Below are 24346 nucleotides of genomic sequence, written 5' to 3' on the forward strand. Positions count from 1 at the left end.
GACAGGGGCGGTGACAGGGGCGGAGCGGTGGCCGCGGCCGTGCGGGGTCGGAGCGTGCGGCCGCCGCAGCCCAGCCCGGCCCGGCCCGGCCCAGCCCGGCCCGGCCGCGCTCGGGGGGACCCGCGGCCGAGCGGGGCCATGCGGGGCCGGGCTCCGCTCCGCTCCCTCCCGCTCCTGTTGCTGCTCCTGCTGCTCCTGCTCCTGCTGCTGGGCTCGGCCGCAGGTGGGTGCGGGGCCGGGCGAAGTCGGGGTTCGGTGCCCGCGGGGTTCGGTGCCCGCGGGGTTCGGTGTTTGCGGGGTTCGGTGCCAGCGGGGTTCGCTGCCCGCGGGCTCGGGGTGGCCGCGGCGCGGTCTCGGTCGCCGCGCGGGGCCTGTGCCGGTGTCCCCTGTGTCTTCCCCCCGCCCCGGCTCTCCGGGCCCAGAGCAGCCGCTGGGGCCGGGCCGGGCTCAGCTCGTGCCGGGGATTGGTTCTGCCCGTGCCGGGGATTGGTTCTGCCCGACCCGGGTTCGGTTTTGCCCGGCCCGGATTCCGCCCTGCCCAGCCCAGGCTCGGTTCTGCCCGGTCCGGGTCGGCCCTGCCCAGCCCCGGGTGCTGCTCCCAAACCCCGCTGCGGTGGGACCCGGGCCGGGCCGCAGGGGATGGTGCGGGGCTGTGGCACCGTCCGGTGCTCGTGGCGTGGCAGACGTCTGAGAGGTGGCGCCTCCCGTTAAAGGCCGTTTAAAAGTGTGAATGGACGCGAGTTTGGGTTTAGGTTTGGTGGAAATGGCTCTGCAGGCTCGAGCTCTGTAATCCCAGCTCCAGGTGTGTCCCAGGGGAGCCGCTCTGCTCTGGGCCAGGCTGGGGAGCTGGGGGGGCTCACCTGGACAGGAGCAGCTCCAGGGAGAGCTCAGAGCCCCTGGCAGGGCCTGCAGGGGCTCCAGGAGAGCTGCAGAGGGACTGGGGACAAGGCCTGCAGGGACAGCACCCAGGGAATGGCTGCCAGTGCCAGAGGGCAGGGCTGGGTGGGATCTTGGCCATGAGGAATTGTTCCCTGGCAGGGTGGGCAGGCCCTGGCACAGGGTGCCCAGAGCAGCTGGGGCTGCCCCTGCATCCCTGGCAGTGCCCAAGGCCAGGTTGGACACTGGGGCTGGGAGCACCTGGGACAGTGGGAGGTGTAGGAGGGGGTAGGGTGGGATAATGTTTAAGGTTCCTCCCAACCAAAACCGCTCCACGATGGAAGGAGCTGTGCACAGAATGTGGTGCTCACTCTGGCACTCAGGCTTTCCATGAGTTCAGCGTGTCCCACGGCCTGCCTGACCAGCCTGGCCCTGGTGAGCCCTCTGGGGCTCTCTGGTTGTTCCAGACCCAGTGGCTGGACTGAGGCAAACCAGGGCAGGGCCTCCTGCAGTCAGCGTTGCTCGGTTTCATCCCATCAGCAGCCGAGGGACTTCCCAGGGAGCTCTGGGAATTCCAGAATCCCAAAATGGATTGGATCAGAAAGGAGCTTGTAGCTGGTCTCATTCCAGCCCCCTGCCATGGAAACCAATCTTGCACTATTCCTGAGAAGCCACTTTGTTGCACTGGAACAGGAAAAGTCCGCACAAAATCCCCCAAAGCCCAGATTCCTGTTCTGCCAGGGCAGCAGGATGGTTGTTGGGGGCTGATGCAGGGGAAGGGATCAGGAATGCCTGAGGAGCAGCAGGAGCTGGGACATGGAGGGGTCACCCAAGCCAGGCTGCTTTCACTGGCTGTGATTGTGGCTTCACACTCTGCTGTGAAAGTTCTGACTCACGGCTTGAAGTACCTTGAATTCTCTGAACAGCAGGAAAAAACAATCTGAGCCTCTTTAGGCTGCTGCTCTGAAAGAACCAGCCCAGTGCAAACCCCTGCCAGTGGGAAGGGACCTCTCTGTCTTCCCCTGGCTGAGGGAGTTTGGGGTTTTGAGGGTGCTTGGACCTGTGGGTGCTGTGTTTGAAGCGCTCATGTTGTTATTTTAGGCCATGCAAACTGGAGATGAGGAGGAAGTTGAGCGTGTGATTTCAGCAGTTGCAGTCCCTGCTCTGCGAGGGAGGGATCTGACAGAAATTCAGATTTCCCTGGGTGCTGGGGAAGCAGCTCCTCAGCCTCGTGGTGCCCTCGTGGCAGCCCTCAGAGGGCACATGAGCCCGGGGGTGTTCTTGGAGAACTCTGCAGTGTCTTTGATAATCTCTGCAGCGTTTACGATGAGCTCTGCAATGTTTTTGAGGCTGGCAGGGGAAATGACTCATTTTTGAATGCAAAATAAGCAGTGTGCAGCCAGGGGATCCCAGACTGGGCTGGAGGGAGCTTAAATCCCATCCTGCCATGGCAGGGACACCTCCCACTGTCCCAGGTGCTCCCAGCCCCAGTGCCCAGCCTGGCCTTGGGCACTGCCAGGGATGCAGGGGCAGCCCCAGCTGCTCTGGGCACCTGTGCCAGGGCCTGCCCACCCTGCCAGGGAACAATTCCTCATTGCCAAGATCCCATCTCCCCCTGTCCTTCATTGCTCTCGATTTAAGGTGTGGTGGGAGTCGCTGCCGGTGGTGTTTGGTTCTCAGAGCTCCCTGGGATTCTGTAGAACAGAGTGTGACAGAGCTCTGAGGGCACAGATGGTGTGAGATACCTCACCACGTGCCAGACCAGCAGCGAGAGTGCAAGAAAGGATCCGTGGGACTGGAGCGTGAAAATTTCTCACCACTTCAGAGGCGGCTCCCTGGGGGCCTTCCCACAGCTGGGAGGTGAATGGACTGGGAAGCTGTGAGGAATCTCCCTCAGGTCTGCAAAGCTGCAGCAGGCACGTGTGGCCTGAGGCAGTGTGTGTGTTCTGAGAGCTGCTGAGAGATGAGGCTGAGAAATTCTTGACAGGCTGATTAAACTTTGAGGGAAGCACAGCCTGGCTTGGCCGTGTTTAGGATCACACTGTTCCACCCCTGCCGGGGGCACGGTTACCTTCCACTGTCCCAGGTTGCTCCAGCCTGCTGGCCTTGGACATTTCCAGCAACGGGGCAGCCACAGCTTTTCTTGGAAAGCTAGAGCTCAACTCACTATTTGGTACTTTGGACTTAGGGTTCAATGCAACTTGATGTAGAAATCAAAAAACCACAAACTTTTTAACAGGAATCCGCATTTCCACGGAAGCCTGGGCCGGAATTTGACTCAAGTCAAGCTTGATCTTCTGATCTCGTTGGTGTAAAAATTAACAGACTGTGTCTTAGGAGACTCTGTTCTTCAGAGTTAAAAACTACCTGCTGTGGTGGGGGGTATTTAGTCACAGTTCTTTGCCAGGCCAGGCTGGATGGGGGAAGCACTGGGTGATCTGTAAAGTCCCTTCCAACCCCCACCATTGCCTCGTCCTGTGACCGATCGTGCAAGGGAGTCACTCCAGAAAAGCACGTGGGCTGCAGAAGGAAAACCTTTTCCCCTGCAGGACCCAGGAGAGATCCCAGGGCTGCTGGGGCTGACCCTGGAGCCTGGGCCGTGTCCCGCAGAGGTTTTGGTTCTGCTGTTCCTCCCTGGCTCCAGCTGCTCCCTCCCTTCTCCCCAGCCCTTCCTCCTCTCCACCACCCCCATTTCCCTCCTCTTGGCCCGTGGCTGCCCTCCAGGCCCTGCCTGGCTCTGTCCCTTTTTGGCCATGTTTTGGCAGCTTCTTCCTCCTCGTCCTGGGCTCTCAGTCTGACCTTTCGTGTCCCACAGCTCTTCCCTCTTCCCTCCTGAGCAGGAGCTGGAGGCTGAGGGTGGCTGCTGCAGTGCCTTATTTTTAAAATTTTTAAAAGTTTAATGATATTAAAATGATTATAAAAATAGTAATAAAAATTAGAGTAATAATAATTTAGACAATTTGGATTAGGACAATATGAGACAATAAGAACAAAGAGTTACAGACAGTCCAGGTGCCTTTTCTGGGCAGCACAAGCCCGAAAAAGGCCCCACGTTAACAGAGGATTAACCCTTAAAAGCAACAGCCTGTTGCATATTCATACACCTCATCCATGATGCATAAATTCCATTCAAACACAGGATTCTGGCTGGGCAGTGTCAGCTGCTTCCTCTGAACCCTGACGGTGTCATCATGGCTGAGTGAGGCAGGAAGAGTTCATTTCTCCTGATAATGGAGCAATAAATTCTCTTTCTCTGAAAGATTCAGGTGTCCTGTGGCTGTTATCTCAGTGTGAGTCCTTTCTTTAAAAAAGTATCTTACATAGCACAGTTTCTATTTTAACATTTTGTTATAACCTAAAACTATATTTAACACACTATTTAAGAGAATTAACGCAGCATAACTTTCTAACATAACACGAATAATATTCATTTTAGTATTTGCCAAAAGCCAATCATAAACCAGGCATTTTTCACATCTGGGTTTGGGGCCCTCCCCACCACAGAGCTCCTGCCATTTCCTGCCTGGTGAGATCACTTCCAAAGCTGGCACAACCAGAGGTTCCTCAGGGCCACCACATCTCCCTGAAGGGTTTGCTTTTTTCCAGCTGCCTCCTGGAAGGTTTCACTGGAATGACCTCAGGGTCAGCAGGAGGAACTTGGGGGGAAAAAGAGAGGAGAAGCTGCAGGGAGAGCTCAGAGCCCCTGGCAGGGCCTGCAGGGGCTCCAGGAGAGCTGCAGAGGGACTGGGGACAAGGCCTGCAGGGACAGCACCCAGGGAATGGCTGCCAGTGCCAGAGGGCAGGGCTGGATGGGATCTTGGCCATGAGGAATTGTTCCCTGGCAGGGTGGGCAGGCCCTGGCACAGGGTGCCCATCTGGGTTGTGCAGGGAGGCAAAGGTGAGCTGCAGGTAGAACAGAGCAGCTGCTGTGATCACCAGTGGGCAGAGGAGGGACAGGAAAACCTTCCAGAAAAAAAAAGGATGTTCCTGTGAGGAGCAGAAAGGGGCTCAGGGGGGACCCCATTGCTCTGCACAAGTCCCTGCCAGGAGGGGCAGTGAGGGGGGTCAGGCTCTGCTGCTGTGTCCCAAGGGAAAGGAGAAGAGGAAATGGCCTCAAATGGCACCAGGAGAGGTTCAGATCAGAAATTAGAAACAATTTTTTCCTCTCAGAGTGGTCAGGCCTTGGGCTGAGCTGCCCAGGGAGGTTTGGAGTCCCTGGAATTGTCCCAGAGCAGTCTGGATGTGGCCTTGGGGACAGGGATTGGGGTGATGCTGGTGGGGCTGGGGTGGCACTGGGAGATCCCAAAGGGCTCCAGGTGATTCTGGGATTCTGGGACCCTCATTTATGGCTTCATGGGGGACTGGGTGGGGTTGGTGGTTTTGTGCTGGGCTCGGTACTTTCAGCTTTATGTTCTTTATGGAATGAATAAAAAACAGGGAGTAGGAATTCATGGATACACAGAACTCCACACTGGTTTGGGCTGGGAGGGACCTCAGAGCCCACCCAGTGCCACCCCTGCCATGGCAGGGACACCTCCCCCTGTCCCCAGGGCCCAGCCTGGCCTTGGGCACTGCCAGGGATGCAGGGACAGCCCCAGCTGCTCTGGGCACCCTGTGCCAGCCCCTGCCCACCTGAACGTGCCAGAGCCCCTGGAAACAGAAGGAGAAGGAGGGGAAATGGTTTTACCTACAAAGCAGTGAAAATTTAATACATGGTGATGGAATTTGGAGACCGAAATTTGGTTACTGTGCATTTGAATGTTTCAATAATTTTTTTATTTCTCTTCTTCCTTTAGAAACTCCTCCCTATTTACCAGCCCCCAAAAATGTGGAGGTTTATTCCTACAACTTCCAGAGTTTGCTGAGGTGGTCTCCTGTTCCAGTGGAGAATGGCACAGTGCTATACACAGCCCAGTACAGAACGTGAGTAAACAGTAAATAAAACCAACTCATTTTGTTCTAATCCAGGAGAACAGCTGGTTTTAAAAAGCCCAGAAACCCTGAAAATGAATAAGCACAGAATGAGAGGGTGTTTTTTATCACAGATGTTTTTATGTATCTCCAAGAGCAGCTCTTGGTGAATGACAGGCCCTTGGCCCATGAGGTGTCCTCTGAGCTCAGGAGAGATTGCAGCCCTGAGGACACCCAGAAATGTTGCACAGAATTTTGGCCTTTCCTGATTCTCTCTGGGCAATTTCATTTTCCCCATGTTGAGGAGCTGGGTGGGCCCTGGGGTTAGTTTAACCCATGTGAAGCCAGAGCTGTGTAACACATTCTTGTCTCACCAGAAGTGGCTGGGAGGGGGTGTGGTGTTCCAGGTGGCTGCACTGCCTGCTCTTGGTTTATTGTTACCTTGGTTTGAACAGCCAGGTGCCTGTAAGGAAGGCAGGAGCCTCCCCTGAAATGGGAAATGCAAACCCCTTCCTTCTGAATTATAATTTTGAAATTAAGGAGCTCTCAGGCAGAGATATGGGAATAGGAACAACAGTTCTTTACTAGGAAAAATAAAATAAAAATGCAGTAACACAAACCAACCCTGCCAGAGTCAGCCCATGCCCTGTCCCCTGTGTGTCAGGGGGTGGCACAGCCCCATCCCATGGGGGCTCAGCCCTCCTGCAGTGCCAGCTGTGGCTCTGCTGGAGCAGGGATCCTGCACAAGGGGGGAGTTTTCCTCTGCAGCTCCAGGGCTGCTGCAGATGGGCCTGGGCTCCCTCTGGCCATGCAGGGCAGCAGAAGCTGCTCCTCTGGCAATGCACTGGGCAAAGGCTGCTGGGCTGTCCCAAAGCTCAGATTGGATCCAGGTAGGAATGCTTGGCTCCTCCCCTGGGCAATGCAGCATCTCCCCATGGGATGATGGGATTGGATCAGCCCTGCAGGGACACTCAGTGGCCATGGACAGAGGGTATTTGATAATTAAATTAAAGAAGATATTTCTGTTCATGGGCCATTAATTTTTTTTTAATTAATAATTTTTAAATTAATATTTCCCCCAGAGTTATGAGGGATGGGTTGTGGAAGAGATAAGGAAAACTGCCCCCCTGGTTTTAACAGCTGGCCCTTTATCAGAGGATATCCCCCTGGAATTATCAGGGATATCTGTAACTTCTGCTGTTAATTCAACAATTGGAGGTGAACCTTTGGCTGTTTGAATGTCTGATTCCCATGTTTGAGTTGTCTGGTCATGCCATGGTAGTTCTGATTTGTGTGTTTTCCCAGAGCCATCAGTAAATGCTGTTACAGCATTTAAAGGCATTGCACTTAACATGGGCTTTCCTCTGAAGCTCAGTTTTGCTTGCTACAGCCTGGAAAGTGAATAGAACAAACACCTGAGAAGTTCACTAATGCAATTTGCAAATCTTCTGACTTTTTCAGTGCCCAATCAAAATATCTCTTTTTCAAGGGCAGGTAAATCCCCTTAAAATCTTTGCCTGGCATTGATAAAAATCATGGGTGAGATAAAGAACACTGCCCCACCTGGTTTCAACAGACAATGATGTGATGTAGTTGAGATGGAGACAAAGCAACAAAGCAACACACTCCATTTTCAGAAGGCTTCAAGCTGTTTTTATTCTGGCATGCATGCTTGTTACACATTCTTACAAAGCTCAGAAGTTTACATTTTACTCATTGGTCAGGAGAGACAAACAAAGTGCTCTTTGGAACAGGCAGGTGCAGATTTCTCTTGTTTATCCTTCTTTCATTCTTGGTTTCTGTGTCAATGACCTTGGGACCCTGAGCACATGCAGAGGGGCCAAGGAGGCTGGAGAGGGGCTGGGAACACAAACCCTGTGAGTGAGGAAGCCCTGAGGGAGCTGGGGGTGCTCAGCCTGGAGCAAAGGAGACTCAGGGCTGCCCTCCTCACTCTGCACAGCTCCTGAAAGGGGCCTGTGCTCAGCTGGCCCTGGGCTCTTTCTCCAGCAGCACTGACACAACCAGAGCACACAGCCTCGAGCTGCACCAAGGGAAATCCAGGCTGGAGAGCAGGGAAAAGGTTTTTCCAGCAAGGGTGAGAAAGTTCTGGAATGGCTGCCCAGGGAGGTGGTGGAGTCCCCATGCCTGGGTGTGTTTAACAAAGCCTGGATGTGGCACTGGGTGCCAGGGTTCAGTTGAGGGGTTGGGGCTGGGCTGGACTCGATGGCCTTGAAGGTCTCTGCCAACCCAGGGATTCTGGGAATTCTGTGAGTTCTGTGAAAACTCTTTCAGGGGTAAACATGGATCCTCTTACCATGGATCCTCTTACCAACCTCTCTGGCTCACAGAGGTGCTGTAAACCCCCTTCCCCAGTGCCAGACCCCACACTGGTGTAGAACACCCACCCCTCTGCTCCCATCCCGCCCTCAGCCTGAGGGATGGTGTTTGCTGTGCTCTGCAGATGGTCCTACAGGAACTGGAGCGATCTGGGCTGTGCCAAGAGCCCCCAGCCCCAGTGCAGGTTCCCCCCCGAGCTGCAGCGGCGGCGCTGGACGATCCTGCTGCGGGTGCGCGCGGAGCTGGGCACGCTGGCATCGGCCTGGGCACACTGCCCTGCCTTCGTGGCAGAGAGGAACAGTGAGTGCTGGGGGCAGCCCTGCTCAGGGGCTCTGGGGACAGCTGGGACAGAGAGAACAGTGAGTGCTGGGGGCAGCCCTGCTCAGGGGCTCTGGGGACAGCTGGGACAGAGAGAACAGTGAGTGCTGGGGGCAGCCTTGCTCAGGGGCTCTGGGGACAGCTGGGACAGAGAGAACAGTGAGTGCTGGGGGCAGCCCTGCTCAGGGGCTCTGGGGACAGCTGGGCTGCCTCCTTGGGCTTTCTGGGCTCTGCTGGGACAGGGGTGGTGCCCAAAGGAGCTGGGACAGAGACCAGCAGTGAGTGCTGGCGAACAGCCATGCTCCAGGGGCTCTCTGGGGACAGCTTACTGCCTCTTTGGGCTTTTTGGGCTCTGCTGGGACAGGGGTGCCCCTCCCTGGGCTGCCTCTCTGGGTTTCCCAGGCTCTGCTGGGACAGGGGTGCCCTAAGGAACTGGGACAGAGGCCAGATGAGTTCAGAGGAATAAAGGGGATATTTATTGAAGGGCCTTTTGAGTGGTTTTGGGGCTGGCAGGGGGAATGACTCATTTCTAAATGCAAAATAATCAGTGTGCAGTCATGGCATCCCAGACTGGGCTGGAGGGAGCTTAAATCCCAGCCAGTGCCACCCCTGCCATGGCAGGGACACCTCCCACTGTCCCAGCTGCTCCAGCCCCAGTGTCCAACCTGGATCCCAATCCTGTCCCAGTCCCCAGGCTGTGGTGCAGGATTGGGATCCTCAGAGGCTGGGACAGCACTGAGCTGATGGGAACATGGGACAAAGCAGAGGCCTGGGGGGAGAGGAGGAACATTCTGGGGTCATTCTTGTGTCACTGCCCTGGAGATCAGTTCCCAAAAAACAAATCCATGGCTCCTCCTTCAGTGGAGGATCATAGTCACTGGATTTGAGGCACAGTGAGGAGCTGGCGCATGCAAGGAGTGATTTTGGCTGTTAATGAGAACTCTGACAGCACTCTATTGGTATTTTCATGATTTACACCCTGGAGCACTGGAGGTCACCATGATTATCCTGATGGACACATGGAGACATCCAAGCAAGGAGGGGAACACTCATTATTCCTCTCTCCCTCTAGGGCCCAAACAGTGGTGGGGTTTTGGGGAGCATGGAAGGTGTGGCAGGCTGATCAAAGGAAGAGAAAAGATAATGATTTTATGGCCAGGAACTGCAGATAAACTGAGACACTTCAGAGCATCAGCTATTGGTTAATATTTAGTGAAAAGTTAAGCAAATATTGTAAATGCATAAAGTAGATGAGGAAATGTTGCCCTTTCCTGAGCTGTTGATATTTGGGATGTTTGCTGAGAGTGTCCAGGCAGGGAATGGAGCTGGGCAGGGGCTGGAGAATCCCTGAGGGAGCTGGGCAGGGGCTGGAGAATCCCTGAGGGAGCTGGGCAGGGGCTGCAGAATCCCTGAGGGAGCTGGGCAGGGGCTGGAGAATCCCTGAGGGAGCTGGGCAGGGGCTGCAGAATCCCTGAGGGAGCTGGGCAGGGGCTGCAGAATCCCTGAGGGAGCTGGGCAGGGGCTGCAGAATCCCTGAGGGAGCTGGGCAGGGGCTGGGGCTGGAGCAAAGGAGGCTCAGGGGCCCTTGTGGCTCTGCACAAGTCCCTGCCAGGAGGGCACAGCCGGGGGGGTCGGGCTCTGCTCCCAGGGCACAGGGACAGGAGCAGAGGGAACGGCCTCAGGCTGGGCCAGGGCAGGCTCAGCTTGGCCAGCAGCAGCAATTTGCCCATGGCAAGGGAGCTCAGGCCTTGGCAGGGGCTGCCCAGGGAGCTTTGCAGTGCCCAGCCCTGCAGGTGTCCCCTGCAGGTGGCACTGAGTGCTCTGGGCTGGGGACAAGGTGCCCATGGGGCACAGCTGGCACTGCATGGGCTGGCAGGGCTGGGCCAGCCCCGGGGATTTGGGGGTTCTGTGGGGCTGGAGGCAGCTGTGCAGCCCAGGGTTTCCCTCCTCTCTCTGTTTGTTTTCAGCCACTCTGGGCCCCCCCAGGGTGAACAATGTCAGTGCCAGCCCTGGCTCTCTGCTCATCAGTGTCAGCCCCCCCTTCCCCCCCGAGCCTGGGGACATCCTCCAGTACCTCGTGTCCTACTGGGAGAACACCACCAGTGCCATAGAAAAGGTAGGAATTCTCTCACATCCCTTCTTGGTGCCTGGGGGCTGAGGGCTGGAGTCAGTGTCCCTTGGCAGGACAGCAGTGGGGACAGAAATTCAGAGTGTTCTGTGTGACCCTCAGTGAGGGTCACCACAGGGGCTGTGGGTGAAGGGTTCTGGCCTTGGCACAAGGATTGCTGCACTTCCAAACTTGGGAACCTCCTCCCTCTGCTTGGAAAGAGATGCAACCCCCTGCACATCCAGGGACAGAGCTGCTGCCAGAGGTGACTTTGCACTGCACAGTTCCCTCAGCACTTGGGGAAACTCGGGAAGCCCCTCCTGCTCTGCTGTGCTGGGAGCTGCAGGAGCAGCTGCTGGGATGAGCTGGGGTGAGCTGGGATCATCCCTGTTCATCCTGAGCCCCACAGCTTTGGGATCACCACGTGCTGCTCTTGAACCTGCCTGGGAATTGTGTTTGGACAGGCCAGAGGTGCAGGGGAGCTGTTGAAGTCAGGTTTTTAAAAAAAAGAAAAAAAATATAAAAAAGAGGAAGCTTCCAAATGACGTCAATCTGAAGCCAAACATCTAAAAAAAAGAAGCAAAAACATTTATTTACAACCTGCTTCTGCCTCAAAGTCCCTGTTAAATCATCTCCACTTCCTTCCTGCCGTGCAGCACCGTGTGTTTTTCTCACACACAGGACACCTTCAGCTGACAGCCAGGAAAGGAGTCACTGTGGTTTCCTTTTGCCCTCCATTTCTCTGTGTTTTGCTCCCTGCCTGAGCTGCTGCAGAAGCTGCATCAAAATTCCCAGAAATACTGAAATATTCCACTGCTTCTGTTGTTTGGGAAAGCTGAGCGAGGAAAAATAAAAGTTGGGCTTCTTGAATGAGAAATTGAAATGGGGGAGGGATATTTGTGTTGCAAACTGGTCTGGTTTTCACAGCAACACCTTTTCTGTTGTGTGTGTGTCTTTCCAGCAGAAGCTAAGTGAAAGCAAGACACTATTCCAAATTGGAAATCTAAAGGAGTCAACACTTTATTGCTTCAGTGTTCAAGTGCAGCTGAGGATTTACTCAGGTCACCTGCTGGAAGGGGAGCCAAGTGTCCCACAGTGCCACAGAACTGCCCTCAGTGGTAGGGACTGGCAGTGGGGTTTGTGTGGGGTGGGAGGGGGTGGGACACAGGTCCTGCATCACCTGGACTGGCCCTGTCACCCCCAGTGTGTCAGCAGTGCTGGGAGCACCAGGGGACTTCACTCTTGGCATCAGTGGCAAAAGAATCAGGAGATTTCAGCCAGGGATGGAGGGAGTGTGGTACCTTCTCCTTTTCCTTCCTAATCCTGCTGGAAAATGGGATAAAGGAGTTGATCCCAGGGCTGGAGCCAGGCTGGGAGAGCTGGGATTGTCCACCCTGGAGAGGAGAAGCTCCAGGGAGAGCTCAGAGCCCCTGGCAGGACCTGCAGGGGCTCCAGGAGAGCTGCAGAGGGACTGGGGACAAGGCCTGCAGGGACAGCACCCAGGGAATGGCTGCCAGTGCCAGAGGGCAGGGCTGGGTGGGATCTTGGCCATGAGGAATTGTTCCCTGGCAGGGTGGGCAGGCCCTGGCCCAGGGTGCCCAGAGCAGCTGGGGCTGCCCCTGCATCCCTGGCAGTGCCCAAGGCCAGGCTGGGCACTGGGGACACTGGGAGGTGTCCCTGCCATGGCAGGGGTGGGATTTAGGGTCCCTCCCAACCCAAAGCATTCCATGCTTCCATAAATGTGAACCTGCCACATGTATTTGGATTTTTGTCCTTCTTTTCCAGAGGCCACCCGAGCTGGTTACGTCATCCCCCTGTTTGTCCTGGCCTTGGTGCTTGCCCAGCTGGTGGCAGCTGCTTTGCTGTTCCTGTGGAAACACCAGCACAAATTCAAACACTGGGCTCAGCCCCCTCTGGAAATCCCATCCCACTTCAAGGAGGTACGTGGGGCCTGTGGGGTTTCTCCTGTAGCAGAGGAACAGGGGGGAGCATCCCCCAAAGCAATGAAAAGAAATAGAGATGAGCAATGATGGCTCAAAATGTGCTTTTTGTCATCTCCCACTCCTTTCCTGTTTTGCTGAGCTCAGGGCTCCTTCCTGTGCCTGGCTGGGCTTTCCTGGCAAACCTGGCCTGGCTGCTCCTGCTTCCTGCTCCTCTTTCTTTGTCACCATGTTTTTGCCACTGTTTTTATTTCTTTGTCACCATTTTTTGCCACTGTTTTTATTTCTTTGTCACTCTTTCTATCAGTCTATTATCAGTCGATTGGTTTCCTGGCAATCCCATCCTGATCGCTTCTGGTTCCTGCTCCTCTCTCTTTGTCACTATTTTTTTGCCACTTCTTTTAGTTCTTTATCACTATTTTTTGCAACTACTTTTATTTCTTTGTCACTCTTTCTATCAGTCTGTTGCTTTCGTAGCAAACCCATCCTGACTGCTCCTGCTCCTCTTTCTTTGTCACCATGTTTTTGCCACTGTTTTTATTTCTTTGTCACCATGTTTTTGCCACTGTTTTCATTTCTTTGTCACCATTTTTTGTCACTGTTTTTATTTCTTTGGCACTATTTTTTGCCACTATTTTTATTTCTTTGTCACCATTTTTTGCCACTGTTTTTATTTCTTTGTCACTATTTTTTGCCACTGTTTTTATTTCTTTGTCATTTTTTGCCACTATTTTTATTTCTTTGTCACTATTTTTTGCCACTGTTTTTATTTCTTTGTCACCATTTTTTGCCACTGTTTTTATTTCTTTGTCACCATTTTTTGCCACTGTTTTTATTTCTTTGCCACTCTTTCTGTCAGTCCTTGTCAGCCCCAGGCTGGGGCTCAGAGGTTTTGTGTCACAAGGGCTGCAGCAGCTCTGCACAGGCCAGCCCAGGTTACTGAAATATTTTTATTTTTGTGGTTATTGTGACACCTCAGGATGATCTGCAGGGGCTGTTCCTGGGCAATTCCTCTTTTGTTTTTAGCAGGACTCAGAGGAAAAGCTCCCCCTGGTAGCTCAGACATTTCTGGGCTAAACCACAATGGTTCCAGTGCTGCTCTTCCTCTTTTTCCCTTGCACAAGAAGCTGCCCTCAAGCAGAGCTTTGATGTAAAAGTTCTTATTCAGCATAAAATTCTGGTTTTTAAAGGTTTTATTTGTGTGCAGCTCGTGGAGGTGAATATTTTGTGTCTGCCAGAGCTCCTGTGGTTCTGGAAGAGAATTCCCAGCTTTTTGTAGCCATGGGCTGAAGGAACCCAGAGTGAATAATTTCTGTCCTTGTGCTGCCCCAGCTGGCATTTCATAGGAGTCACTTGTCCAGGGAAGGGCATCTCATTTAGGGGAAAAAATCCATGTGCAGTGTGTTGAAATAGCAAAAAAATCCTTCTGCAGGGTAGGAAAAGAATAAAAAAAAAATCCTTGTACAATGATTAAAATAGTGTAAAAAAATATCCCTGTAATTATATTAAAATAGTAAAAAAATCCTTGTGCAGGGTATGAAAATAATGAAAAAAAATCCTTGTACAATGATTAAAATAGTGTAAAAAAATTCCCTGTAATTATATTAAAATAGTAAAAAAAAAATCCTTGTGCAGGGTATGAAAATAATGAAAAAAAATCCTTGTACAATGATTAAAATAGTAAAAAAAATATCCCTGTAATTATATTAAAATAGTAAAAAATCCTTGTGCAGGCTATGAAAATAATGAAAAAAAAATCCTTGTACAATTATTAAAATAGTAAAAAAAATATCCCTGTAATTATAATAAAATAGTAAAAAATCCTTGTACATGCTATGAAAATAATGAAAAAAAATCCTTGTACAATGATTAAAATAGTGTAAAAAATATACCTGTAATTATATTAAAATAGTAAAAAAATCCTTGTGCAGGGTAGGAAAATAATGAAAAAAAAAATCCTTGTACAATGATCAAAATAGTAAAAAAAAATATCCCTGTAATTATATTAAAATAGTAAAAAAATCCTTGTGCAGGGTATGAAAAGAATGAAAAAAATCCTTGTACAATGATTAAAATAGTGTAAAAAAATTCCCTGCAATTATATTAAAATAGTAAAAAATCCTTGTGCAGGCTATGAAAATAATGAAAAAAAATCCTTGTACAATGATTAAAATAGTGTAAAAAAATATCCCTGTAATTATATTAAAAAGGTAAAAAAATCCTTGTGCAGGGTATGAAAAGAATGAAAAAAATCCTTGTACAATGATTAAAATAGTAAAAAAATATCCCTGTAATTATTTAAAAAAGTAAAAAAATCCTTGTGCAGGGTAGGAAAATAATGAAAAAAAAATCCTTGTACAATAATTAAAATAGTTTAAAAAATCTTTGTAATTTTATTAAAATAGTAAAATACACTTGTACAGGGTATTAAAATAATAAAAAGAATTCGTTGTGCAGAGTATTAAAATAGAAAAATAATCCTTGTAAAAGTTGTAGTAATAAAACAGTAAAAAAATTGTGTAGGCTATTAAAATAATTAAAAACTCTTTGTAGAAGATATTAAAATCTATAATAAATAATTGAGCAGGGTATTAAGAATAAAAGATCTCTATAATTATATTAAAATAATAAAATATCCTTGTGCAGGTATTAAAATAATAATAATAATTTAAAAATCCTTGTACAGGGTATGAAAATAGTAAAAAAATCTTTGTACAGAGTATTAATATAATAAAAAATCCTTGTACAGGGTATTAATAATAATAAAATAATCCTTGTACAGGGAATAATGATAATAACAATAATAATAATAATAATCATCATCATCTTTTTAGAGGATAATAAAATAAGAAAAGTAAGTAAGAAGCTCATTATATAGAGTATTAAAATAGTTTTAAAATAATTGTTCTGGGTTTGAAAATAATTTTTAAAATAACTGTACAGGGTCTTAATAATGAAAAAGTTGTGCTGGGTATTAAAATAATAATAAAAAAGAATTGTGCAGGGTATTAAGCAGTGCAGCCTGTCCTGCAAAGCACCTGCCAGGACTGAGGCTCCTCCTGTGTTCTGAATTTCTCAATCTGAATTTCCCAGATTAATGAGCAGCAATAGTGGATCCCCTGCACAGCAGGGCCTGGCAGAGGATTTAAAATGTGAATTAATAGAAGGGATCAGCCTGGGATGGGGCAGGACAGAGGGGAGAAGAAGGGAGCTGGCAGAGTGTTTAAAATGTGCATTTCTAGAGTGTTTAAAATGTGGATTAATAAAAGGGATCAGCCTGGGCTGGGGCAGGACAGAGGGGAAAGGAGCTCATTGGCCTTGTGGTGGCTGCAGGGAAAGTGGAGCCTGATCAAACCTGATTTATTTTGTGCCATTTTTCTAGGGCTGCCTGCTGTGGTCACCAGCCTTTGTTTGGTTTGTCCCTGGGGAGCTGCTGGGTTGGTTTTGGAGGGCTCCAGGAGAAGCTGCAGCTGCCTGGGCTGGCTCTGGGCAGGGCAGAGCTGGGGTGCCCTTGCTGCAGGTGCTGCATTCCTGCAGCTGAGCATCCCCCACTGCCAGGGGCTTGCTCCTGACTCAGAGGGATTCCAGCTGGCATGGAAAGATGGGCCAAAATCTATTAAAAAAACCCCAAACAGCCAATGAGGAACTGCAGCTGCTCTAACTCACCTCAAGGGATTTTGGAGGGATAATTGATTTCTTTTGCCCACAGAAATAAGGGGGGGTTTGAACATTTTCCTTGTTTGTTTTAAGGAAGCCCAGGATGGGATATGCAGGTGGCAGCTCCTGCTGTGGGTTCTGGGCTGGAGCAGTTTGGTGGCTCTGGGGTTTCTAACAGGACCTAACCTGGTGCTCTGTGGTTTTTCCCAGTTCCTGAGGGACCCTGGCCTGGCTGACCTGGAGGAGCTCAGTCCTGCTGAGGAGGAGCCCCAGGCCCTTGTGCTTGGAGAGGGACCTGGCCAGGAGGGTGAGGATCCTTCACCCAACAGCTGCAGGGACAGGGCAGCCACTGCAGGGCCACCCCTGTGAGTGTCACCTGCCCTGGACTGCCCAGAGGCTGCTGCCAGGACAGTCCTGAACAGAGGAACAGAGCCTGGGATCACTGGAGAATCCTGAACAGGAACCCCTGGGATCACAGGAAAATCCCTTGGGATTACAGGACAATCTCTGGGATCACAGGAGAATCCTGAACAGGAACCCCTGGGATCACAGGACCATCTCTGAAATCACAGGACCATCCCCTGGGATTACAGGACCATCCCTGGGATTACACGACCTCCCTGGGATCACAGGACAATCTCTGGGATCACTGGACAATCCCTGGGATCACAGGACCACCCCTGGGATCACTGGACAATCCCTGGGATCACAGAACCATCCCTGAGATTACAGGACAATCCCTGGATCACTGGACCATCCTGAACCCAGACCCTGATGCTCCAGGGCCTCTGCCCAGCTCCTCACTGTGCCAGAAGCACTGGGAAGGGGAAGGGGAAGGGCAGGAACACTAAATTGCCTGAAGCCAGGTGATTGAAAGGGGTGAATTCCCACCCCAGCTTGGAGGAATAACTGCACTTTATTGATGTGGGGTGACCTGGGAATTTTCAGGGAGTGGAAAGCTGCAAGGTGAATTCCATTCACACTGCTTGGTTTCTGTAGGCAATAACACTCCCATCATCCCCACCCCAGTCTGCTTTCCTCAATCATTTTAAGTGCAGGACAAACTAAAGAGGAGTTTGTGGGTACTTTCCTGAGGTGCAGCTGTGCCAAGAGCCCCTCCCAGAGAGGTCTGTTCTTATCTGCCTGCTCCCACCCTCCTGAAGCTTTAATCTGCTGCTGCAGCCAGGCCAGGGCCCTGCACACCACAAAGGACCTGAGAGGAATTTTACTCTTTTTCCAACATTATCAGTCCCTGTCAGACACTAAAACCTCTTGCTGAGCACCAGCAGAAGTTGACTGAGAAGTTCTGGTTTTAGTGCCTTAAAGCAGAAGAGCCCAAGTTAACCCCCCATCACCCCCTGTGGGGTCTGGAGTGTCCAATAAAGCACAAAGAATAAGTGAACCTCTTCTGTACTAAAAAAAAAAAATGGGAGTATTTGACTCTTTTTTTCCCCCTGGGTTTGCTACAAATTGTTTGAAAACCAATAAAAAATGTGGGTTTTTTGTAAGTGCCTGGTTGGAGGGCCCTGGCAGGGCTGAGGTGCCACTGTCCCAGCCTTTCCAGGAACAGCCCAGGCCAGCAGCTGTCAGAAGCTCCATCAGGTGCTCCCTGGCAGAACAGATCCCATCCCTGGGATTGCACAGGCTGCTGCCAAGGGAGCTCCAGGAACTCCTGACTCATGCAGGAATTGCCAGGTCAGCACCAGCTCTGCTCCGAGCACCCACACTGAGGCTGGGCTGGGAACAAAGCTCACAAAAAGGAATCACAGAACTCAGCCAGGGACAGAAATGAGGTGAAACCCCCTGGGAATATCTGTGTGTATTCCTGAATAAACCCTGCACTGGGCTTGTGGCAGGGACTGTGCTAGGAAATGTTTTTACACAGACATTTATTAAATTAAAAAGCATTTACTGGGAGTGACTCCAGGGTTGTTGTGACTGAGCCCCCCCTGTCCCCTTGGCTTGTGAGGTGTAAAAGTGCCCAGAGCAGTGGCAGCCATTCCCTGGGTGCTGTCCCTGCAGGCCTTGTCCCCAGTCCCTCTGCAGCTCTCCTGGAGCCCCTGCAGGCCCTGCCAGGGCCTCTGAGCTCTCCCTGGAGCTGCTCCTGTCCAGCTGAGCACCCCCAGCTCCCCAGCCTGGCTTGCAGTTCAAGTTCCCAGTCCAGGCACGAGCTCCTGGCACTGGGGGGAGTTCCAGGGATCAGTTCCAGCCCAAGCTCCTTCCTGACTCTCTAAATAACCCATTCCCAAGCTCCTGGAGCAAAGCCTGGCGTTCCTGGGTGGTGCAGGCCCTGTGCCAAGGTGAGTTGCTGTACAAAATTCACTGGTTTGAGCACCTGGGTTCGCTTTTAGGCTGGAATTGCCAGCAGTGAGCACCCCTGGGATGGGGTTACTGCAGCCAGGGCACGAGGGCAGCTCCACACTGGCCCCAGCTCCTGCCCCTGCAGTAATTCCCACCCAGACAAACAGCTCCCAGCCCAGCACAGCATTTCCACTCAGCTCCTGACACCACTGAGGCAGCAGCCTGGATATGGGGGAGTTGTAAAAGCCTTGGGAGCCAGGGGAGAGGCAAATGCTGTAAAAACCACAGAGAAAAAAAACACAGAGAACTCGTGAGAAGGACTCACCCCAGCAAGTGGATCTGCAGGGACACTCCAGGGACATCAAACATCCTCAGCCTCACTTTCTGTTTCACTCCACTGAGATGAAACTGGATTCCAATAGTTCATTAATGGAAACAGCCATAAAATGTAAGAGGTAAATACATTATAACTAGGGCAATAGCATCCTTAAAACTGGGTATGAGTCACTCCTAAAATTTATTGAAACTTGAAATTATTACAAGGTTGGACTGTGAGCAATAAATCCATCCATGGCCCACTTCCTTTTAAGCAGAGAGGGAACAGGTCAGGAAAACTCATTTCTCAGCAAACAGCTTCCCCTGGAGACAGTGACACTGGCATGAGTAGCAAGACACTGCTCTGACTCATTTATTCTTCATAGCAAGTACAACTGGCATCAGTTTGTTGGAGTTTTTTTATTCTAATATCAGGAAATACATTAAATACTAACTGGTATCTCTTACACTGAGCAGCATGAAATTAATTCCAAGGACTGTGGTGCCAGCAAATGTCCTTTGTGCCAGAGCCATCACAAGTCAGGAATACTTTGCTTTGCCATGCACAACCTGCTGAGTGTAGGGACTTGCTTAAAAACCCATAACCTTTTACCAAAAGAAGAAGAAGGAAAAAAAAAATCTACTTTATTTTTACCTGAACAATAATATAAAATGTTTAAAATCAGCTCTTATCCCAGCAGGGCTGGGATGGGCTCTGTCCTGTTTGCTCACTATTGTTCACAGAAGCCTCGGACACGGGTGGAGCTGTGCAGGAGAAGCTGCTGGGAGGGCAGGGAGCTGGAGGAGAAAGCCTGGAGGCTGAGCAGGGAAGGCTGGCAGCCTGCCCTTCCCTTGGAAAGGACAGATCCTGTCCTATGTACACATTCACAAGTGTGTCCTGGCACAGGAGAGCTTCAGACAGAGCCTGGAATTGTCTCAGTTCCACCAGGCTGGGAAGCAAACCAAGGACAAAGGACTGTGAATTATCTACAGACAAGAACCACGTGGCAGCTGTGGGCCAAGGGAGCTCAGCCCCACAGCTCTTCTGTTCTCCCAAACTTGTAGATCAGGGTGCTGAGGGGAAAAAAGAGAAAAGAAATAAAAGTCAGAGCACACATAGGGTGATTTTAACAGTATCCCTAAATCTTACCCTGTGCAGGTCAACAGCCCAGCCATGAACTGTGAGAGTCAGATCAGGATCTGGGTTTGGTGTTTATATTTGGCTTCCTGTGCATGGCTGGACTGTGGGAGCCAGCTGAAGCCCAAACAGAAAAACATCCACTTTCACAGCCCTTCTGAAGGAAAGGCCTGGGAGTTATGAAATTCAAGGAGTCCAGAGCAGCAAGTCTCACTCTGCTGCCTGGGAACCAGCTCAGCGTGACAGGATGTGCTGGGATAAAACCTAAACAATTCCATTTTTCTGAACAAATCAGAGAGAATCTGGAGTCTGTGGTAGAGAACCAGATCCCACATGCCCCATGTTGTGGCTGCCCCACAGCTGGCAGTGTCCCAGGCCAGGCTGCACAGGGCTTGGAGCCACCTGGCAGAGGGGAGGGTGTCCCTGCCCAGGTGGGACTGGATGGGATTTAAGGTCCCTTCACACCCAAACCTTCTGGGATTCTAAATAAAACTAAAAACTTCAGGCACAAAATCTGCCTTCAGCAGCTTCCCTTCTCCATCCCAGAGGGGATTTAGGAGCTGCTGTTTCCTGCAGGAATATCCCCATTTCCCAGAGCCCATGCAGGTCACTGCAAAGCACCTGGTGTGGGGCTGGAGGAAAAGGATCAGCCAGGAATTGAAAGAAGAAAGGAGGTGAGGTGAAACTTCCAGTGACTCATCTTGGAACTGTTTAACACTTTCAGTGCCTTTAATAATTAAAATCCATGGATTGCAAAATGCATTCCACAGCTGAAAGGAGTTATTAGAGACTCCAAATCGATTTTCAACTGTTACATGATAGATTTAATAATATTAGTTGACATAAATCCAGTGTGCTGTTACAAAACACACCAGCATGCTCTTAAAAAAATTTAATTCTCACTCTTTAAACTGCAAGCTCAGCCAGTGAAGGGAAATACAGGGAATATCAAGTACCAGAGACCTGAGCCACTGGTGTGAAACAGTCTGGAAAAGGAGAATGGGATCCCCCAGCTGGCTCTGCTGGGAGCAGAGCCAAGGGATTGTAGGAGAGAGGTGAGTGATGCCCATTTTCCAAAAACAAAACCACTGGCAATTCCTCACCCAGAAAACTGTGCATCCCTGGCCACCCACATTCCAGAGCTGCACATCCAGGGGAGCAGAGACAGCTGGGCCAGCAAGGGAGGGAGCCAAGAGCCTGGCCAGGGCAAATCAAACCTTGCTTCTCAGCTCTGCAGCAAGGGGAGCAGGAAACAGAGCTGCTTTTCCAGGAATATCAATGTATGGAGCAGGAAAGTCCCTCTGGAAAGAGGGGAATCTGCCCAGGTAACTTACCTGAAAAATATTAATGCATTCTGGAAAAACACTGCTAATCCAGGGTACACATTAGTGTCTGCAGAGGAGGAACAGAGGAAACACTCAGTCCTTTAGTTCTGGCAGCTGGGTTTAACAGGATATTCCAGCTCCTGGGAGCTGGGTTAAATGGGATATTCCAGCCACTGGGAGCTGGGTTTAACAGGATATTCCATATTCCAGTTACTGGGAGCGGGGTTTACCAGGATATTCCATATTCCAGCCACTGGGAGCTGGGTTTAACAGGGTATTCCAGTTACTGGCAGCTTGGTTTAACAGGATATTCCAGCTCCTGGGAGCTGAGTTAAACAGGATATTCCAGCTCCTGGGAGCTGAGTTAAACAGGATATTCCAGCTCCTGGGAGCTGGGTTTAACAGGATATTCCATATTCCAGTTACCGGGAGCTGGGTTTAACAGGGTATTCCAGTAACTGGGAGCTGGGTTTACCAGGATATTCCATATTCCAGTTACTGGGAGCTGGGTTTAACAGGATATTCCAGTAACTGGGAGCTGGGTTTAACAGGATATTCCATATTCCAGTTACTGGGAGCTGAGTTTACCAGGATATTCCATATTCCAGTAACTGGGAGCTGGGTTTAACAGGGTATTCCAGTAACTGGGAGTTGGATTTACAAGGATATTCCAGTTACTGGGAGCTGGGTTTAACAGGATATTCCATATTCCAGTTACTAGGAGCTGGGTTTAACAGGATATTCCAGTTACTGGGAGCTGGGTTTAACAGGATATTCCAGCCACTGGGAGCTGGGTTTACCAGGATATTCCAGTAACTGGGAGCTGGGTTTACCAGGATATTCCAGTTACTGGGAGCTGGGTTTACCAGGATATTCCAGCTATAGGGAGCTGGGTTTAACAGGATATTCCAGCTACTGGAATTTACCAGGGTATTCCAGTGGGTTTACCAGGATATTCCAGTGTCAATCTCAGACTAAAAGCTGGATGCTGTGGCTCGGATTTCCCAGAGACCACAGGCTTCCATCCCTGTGGATTTCCTGCCAAAAGCTGGCAAGAGCAGCACTTTCCTGAGGAGCAAACAGGCAGACTTACTCTGTGTGACATAGGCTCCAAAGAGAATCCACATGGAAGCAATGAGGGATCCAAACATCAACATGAAGCCGATGAAGAGCCAGATCCGAGCCCCTGCAGGGAGAGTGAAATGTGGCTTTTATCCACAGGGACAGAGAATCCAGCTGCTCCTCTGGGAGGATGGAACACAGCACCTTACTAAAGGCACAAATGGAAAGGGTTAAAGCCAAGGACCAAGGACAAAATCCACCTGCTCAGTCATTGGGAAGTAAAGATATTCCTGTGCTGAAGTTCTCTGAGCTGGAACATGAATGGCACACAAAAAAGCACCACAGGCCACTTCAAATGGCAGCAAATCCCTCCAAATTCACAAATCCCATGGAAAAGGCTGCTGGGATCCACGTGGGAACTGGAAAGGGAATTCTGAACGGAAGCAGGGAGGACAGCAGGTGCAGGGACACCCACAGCAGTGACACAGGGCAAATGGAAATGTTTGTGACACTTCCCCAGGGAATGCCTGCTCCTGAGCCACCCCCAGGCAGGAACTGATTTCTCCCAGCAGCTCTCCAAGATTTGCAGGGAAAGTTTAGGAAGCTAAGACATCCAAAGTTTAATTTAACCAAGTTCCCTTTTTAACAAGGCTAGCACTTATCTCCAAGGGCTAATTCTGTAAAGAAACTAATTCACAGAACCTCTCCTACTCCTTATCTCCTGATTATCTCTTTCACCACCACTTGGAAAAAACCCCAGCAGGTAAATGATCACCTGAGCAGGATTTGTAGAGTTAATTTACCTGTTCTTCCTAAGCATCCATCACTGTAGCTGTCTCCTCTCACCTGTGCATTTGATACAGCATTTATCCTGGGGGCAAAAAAAGGAGATACACTTTAGATTACAGAAAATCAATTTAGAGTTCTAAGTAAAACCCCAGCTTTTTTTTTTTTTTTAAGATGTGACAAATTCTGGGAAATTCCCTGGCATTCTGTGTAGCCACAAATCCCAAATAATCCCTTTTTCTTGCCAATACTGAATGATTCAATATAAGTTGTTACTTTTATTTACATCTCCACAACAAGAGCCAGGCTATTGTTGCCCCTCCCATTTGAGAAAGTTTTGGGCAGGGAACAGCTGTTAAAATGGTAAAACCTGAGGGAAATGCAGTGAACTGTTTCATATTGAGGTAAGTATTGCCTTCTCCATCCCAGGCCAGGTTGGACACTGGGGCTGGAGCAGCCTGGCACAGTGGAGGTGTCCCTGCCATGGCAGGGGTGGCACTGGGTGGGCTCTGAGGTCCCTCTAACCCAAAGCATTCCCTGGTTGTGTGATTTATCCATGCTGGGCACAGTGTCAGTAAAGCCTGGCTGGTTTCTGGTGGCTCTGTGATGAGCCCTGTCCCCAGCACTCACATGAAGAAGGCCAGGGTGGAGAAGACCCCGCAGGTGTGGAAGGCGTGGTTCAGCTGCTCCGGCTTGGGATAGACCACGGCAGCATCGATCATGATCCACCAGCCTGTGAAAAACTGGGCACAGACACAGGGGGTGAGCCTGGGGGGCAGCCAGGGAGAGCAGGCAGGGCTCTGGACAGCACTGCCTCCTAACAAGCACCAGTTCCTCTGGACAGTGATGTAAATGTGCTCAATGGGCAATGCCTGCACAAATCCCAACGTTGCTGTTTTCAGGGGAGTGTCTGGGAATCAGCCACACTTTCTGTTCACATTAAGGAGTGGGGTATGGGTAAATTTATGCCCAGAGCAGCTGGGGCTGCCCCTGGATCCCTGGAAGTGCCCAAGGCCAGGCTGGACATTGGGGCTTGGAACAGCCTGGGACAGTGGGTGGTGTCTCTGCCCATGGGTGGGCTTCAGGTCCCTCCCAACTCAAACCCTTCTGGGATTCTATGAAATTCCCTGTGCAATTTCTGTGAAATTCCCCGTTCCTTGTTCCCCTTAAGAACAAGAATCCAGACTCTAAACACACGTGAGATGGAGATGGTGCAGAACAGAGCAGTTCTAACAGATCCAATTCTGCAGGAATCCACAAGGAATTTCCTCTC

General features: G+C 50.6%; 2 protein-coding genes across 5 annotated transcripts in view; one reads left to right on the forward strand and one right to left on the reverse strand.

Moving 5' to 3' along the window:
- On the forward strand, positions 1 to 19840 carry IFNGR2 (interferon gamma receptor 2). 2 transcript variants are annotated; one of them, XM_054654753.2, is made up of 7 exons: positions 1 to 223; positions 5673 to 5799; positions 8249 to 8424; positions 10410 to 10558; positions 11511 to 11667; positions 12335 to 12489; positions 16357 to 19840. In XM_054654753.2, the coding sequence occupies exons 1-7, from the start codon at positions 139 to 141 to the stop codon at positions 16513 to 16515; spliced, it is 1008 nt and encodes a 335-aa protein (XP_054510728.2). In that variant the 5' UTR covers positions 1 to 138; the 3' UTR covers positions 16516 to 19840. The 2 variants fall into 2 exon arrangements, with proteins under 2 accessions (XP_054510728.2, XP_054510729.2); XM_054654754.2 differs by having other exon boundaries at positions 11514 to 11667.
- TMEM50B (transmembrane protein 50B) overlaps positions 19164 to 24346 on the reverse strand; it is a 9937-nt gene continuing 4754 nt past the window's right edge. For all 3 annotated transcript variants that reach the window (XM_077192698.1, XM_054627847.2, XM_077192700.1), the window contains 5 exons: positions 23704 to 23816; positions 23091 to 23158; positions 22319 to 22411; positions 21235 to 21292; positions 19164 to 19836 (listed from right to left, as the gene is read on the reverse strand). In XM_077192698.1, the coding sequence (XP_077048813.1) occupies positions 19791 to 19836; positions 21235 to 21292; positions 22319 to 22411; positions 23091 to 23158; positions 23704 to 23816 (378 nt within the window). In that variant the 3' untranslated portion in view covers positions 19164 to 19790. The remainder of the gene's footprint in view (positions 19837 to 21234; positions 21293 to 22318; positions 22412 to 23090; positions 23159 to 23703; positions 23817 to 24346) is intronic.

The sequence above is a fragment of the Agelaius phoeniceus genome, chromosome 2, assembly GCF_051311805.1.
Source record: "Agelaius phoeniceus isolate bAgePho1 chromosome 2, bAgePho1.hap1, whole genome shotgun sequence".
NCBI classification, from domain to species: Eukaryota; Metazoa; Chordata; class Aves; order Passeriformes; family Icteridae; genus Agelaius; species Agelaius phoeniceus.

What these genes read in the sequence shown, in the direction of transcription:
- IFNGR2 (XM_054654753.2), top strand. Translation starts at nt 139, where the DNA reads ATGCGGGGCCGGGCTCCGCTCCGCTCCCTCCCGCTCCTGTTGCTGCTC. An exon ending in CCACAGAACTGCCCTCAGTG is followed by an intron (nt 11,668 to 12,334) that starts GTAGGGACTGGC and finishes CTTCTTTTCCAG; the next exon opens with AGGCCACCCGAGCTGGTTAC. An exon ending in TCCCATCCCACTTCAAGGAG is followed by an intron (nt 12,490 to 16,356) that starts GTACGTGGGGCC and finishes GGTTTTTCCCAG; the next exon opens with TTCCTGAGGGACCCTGGCCT.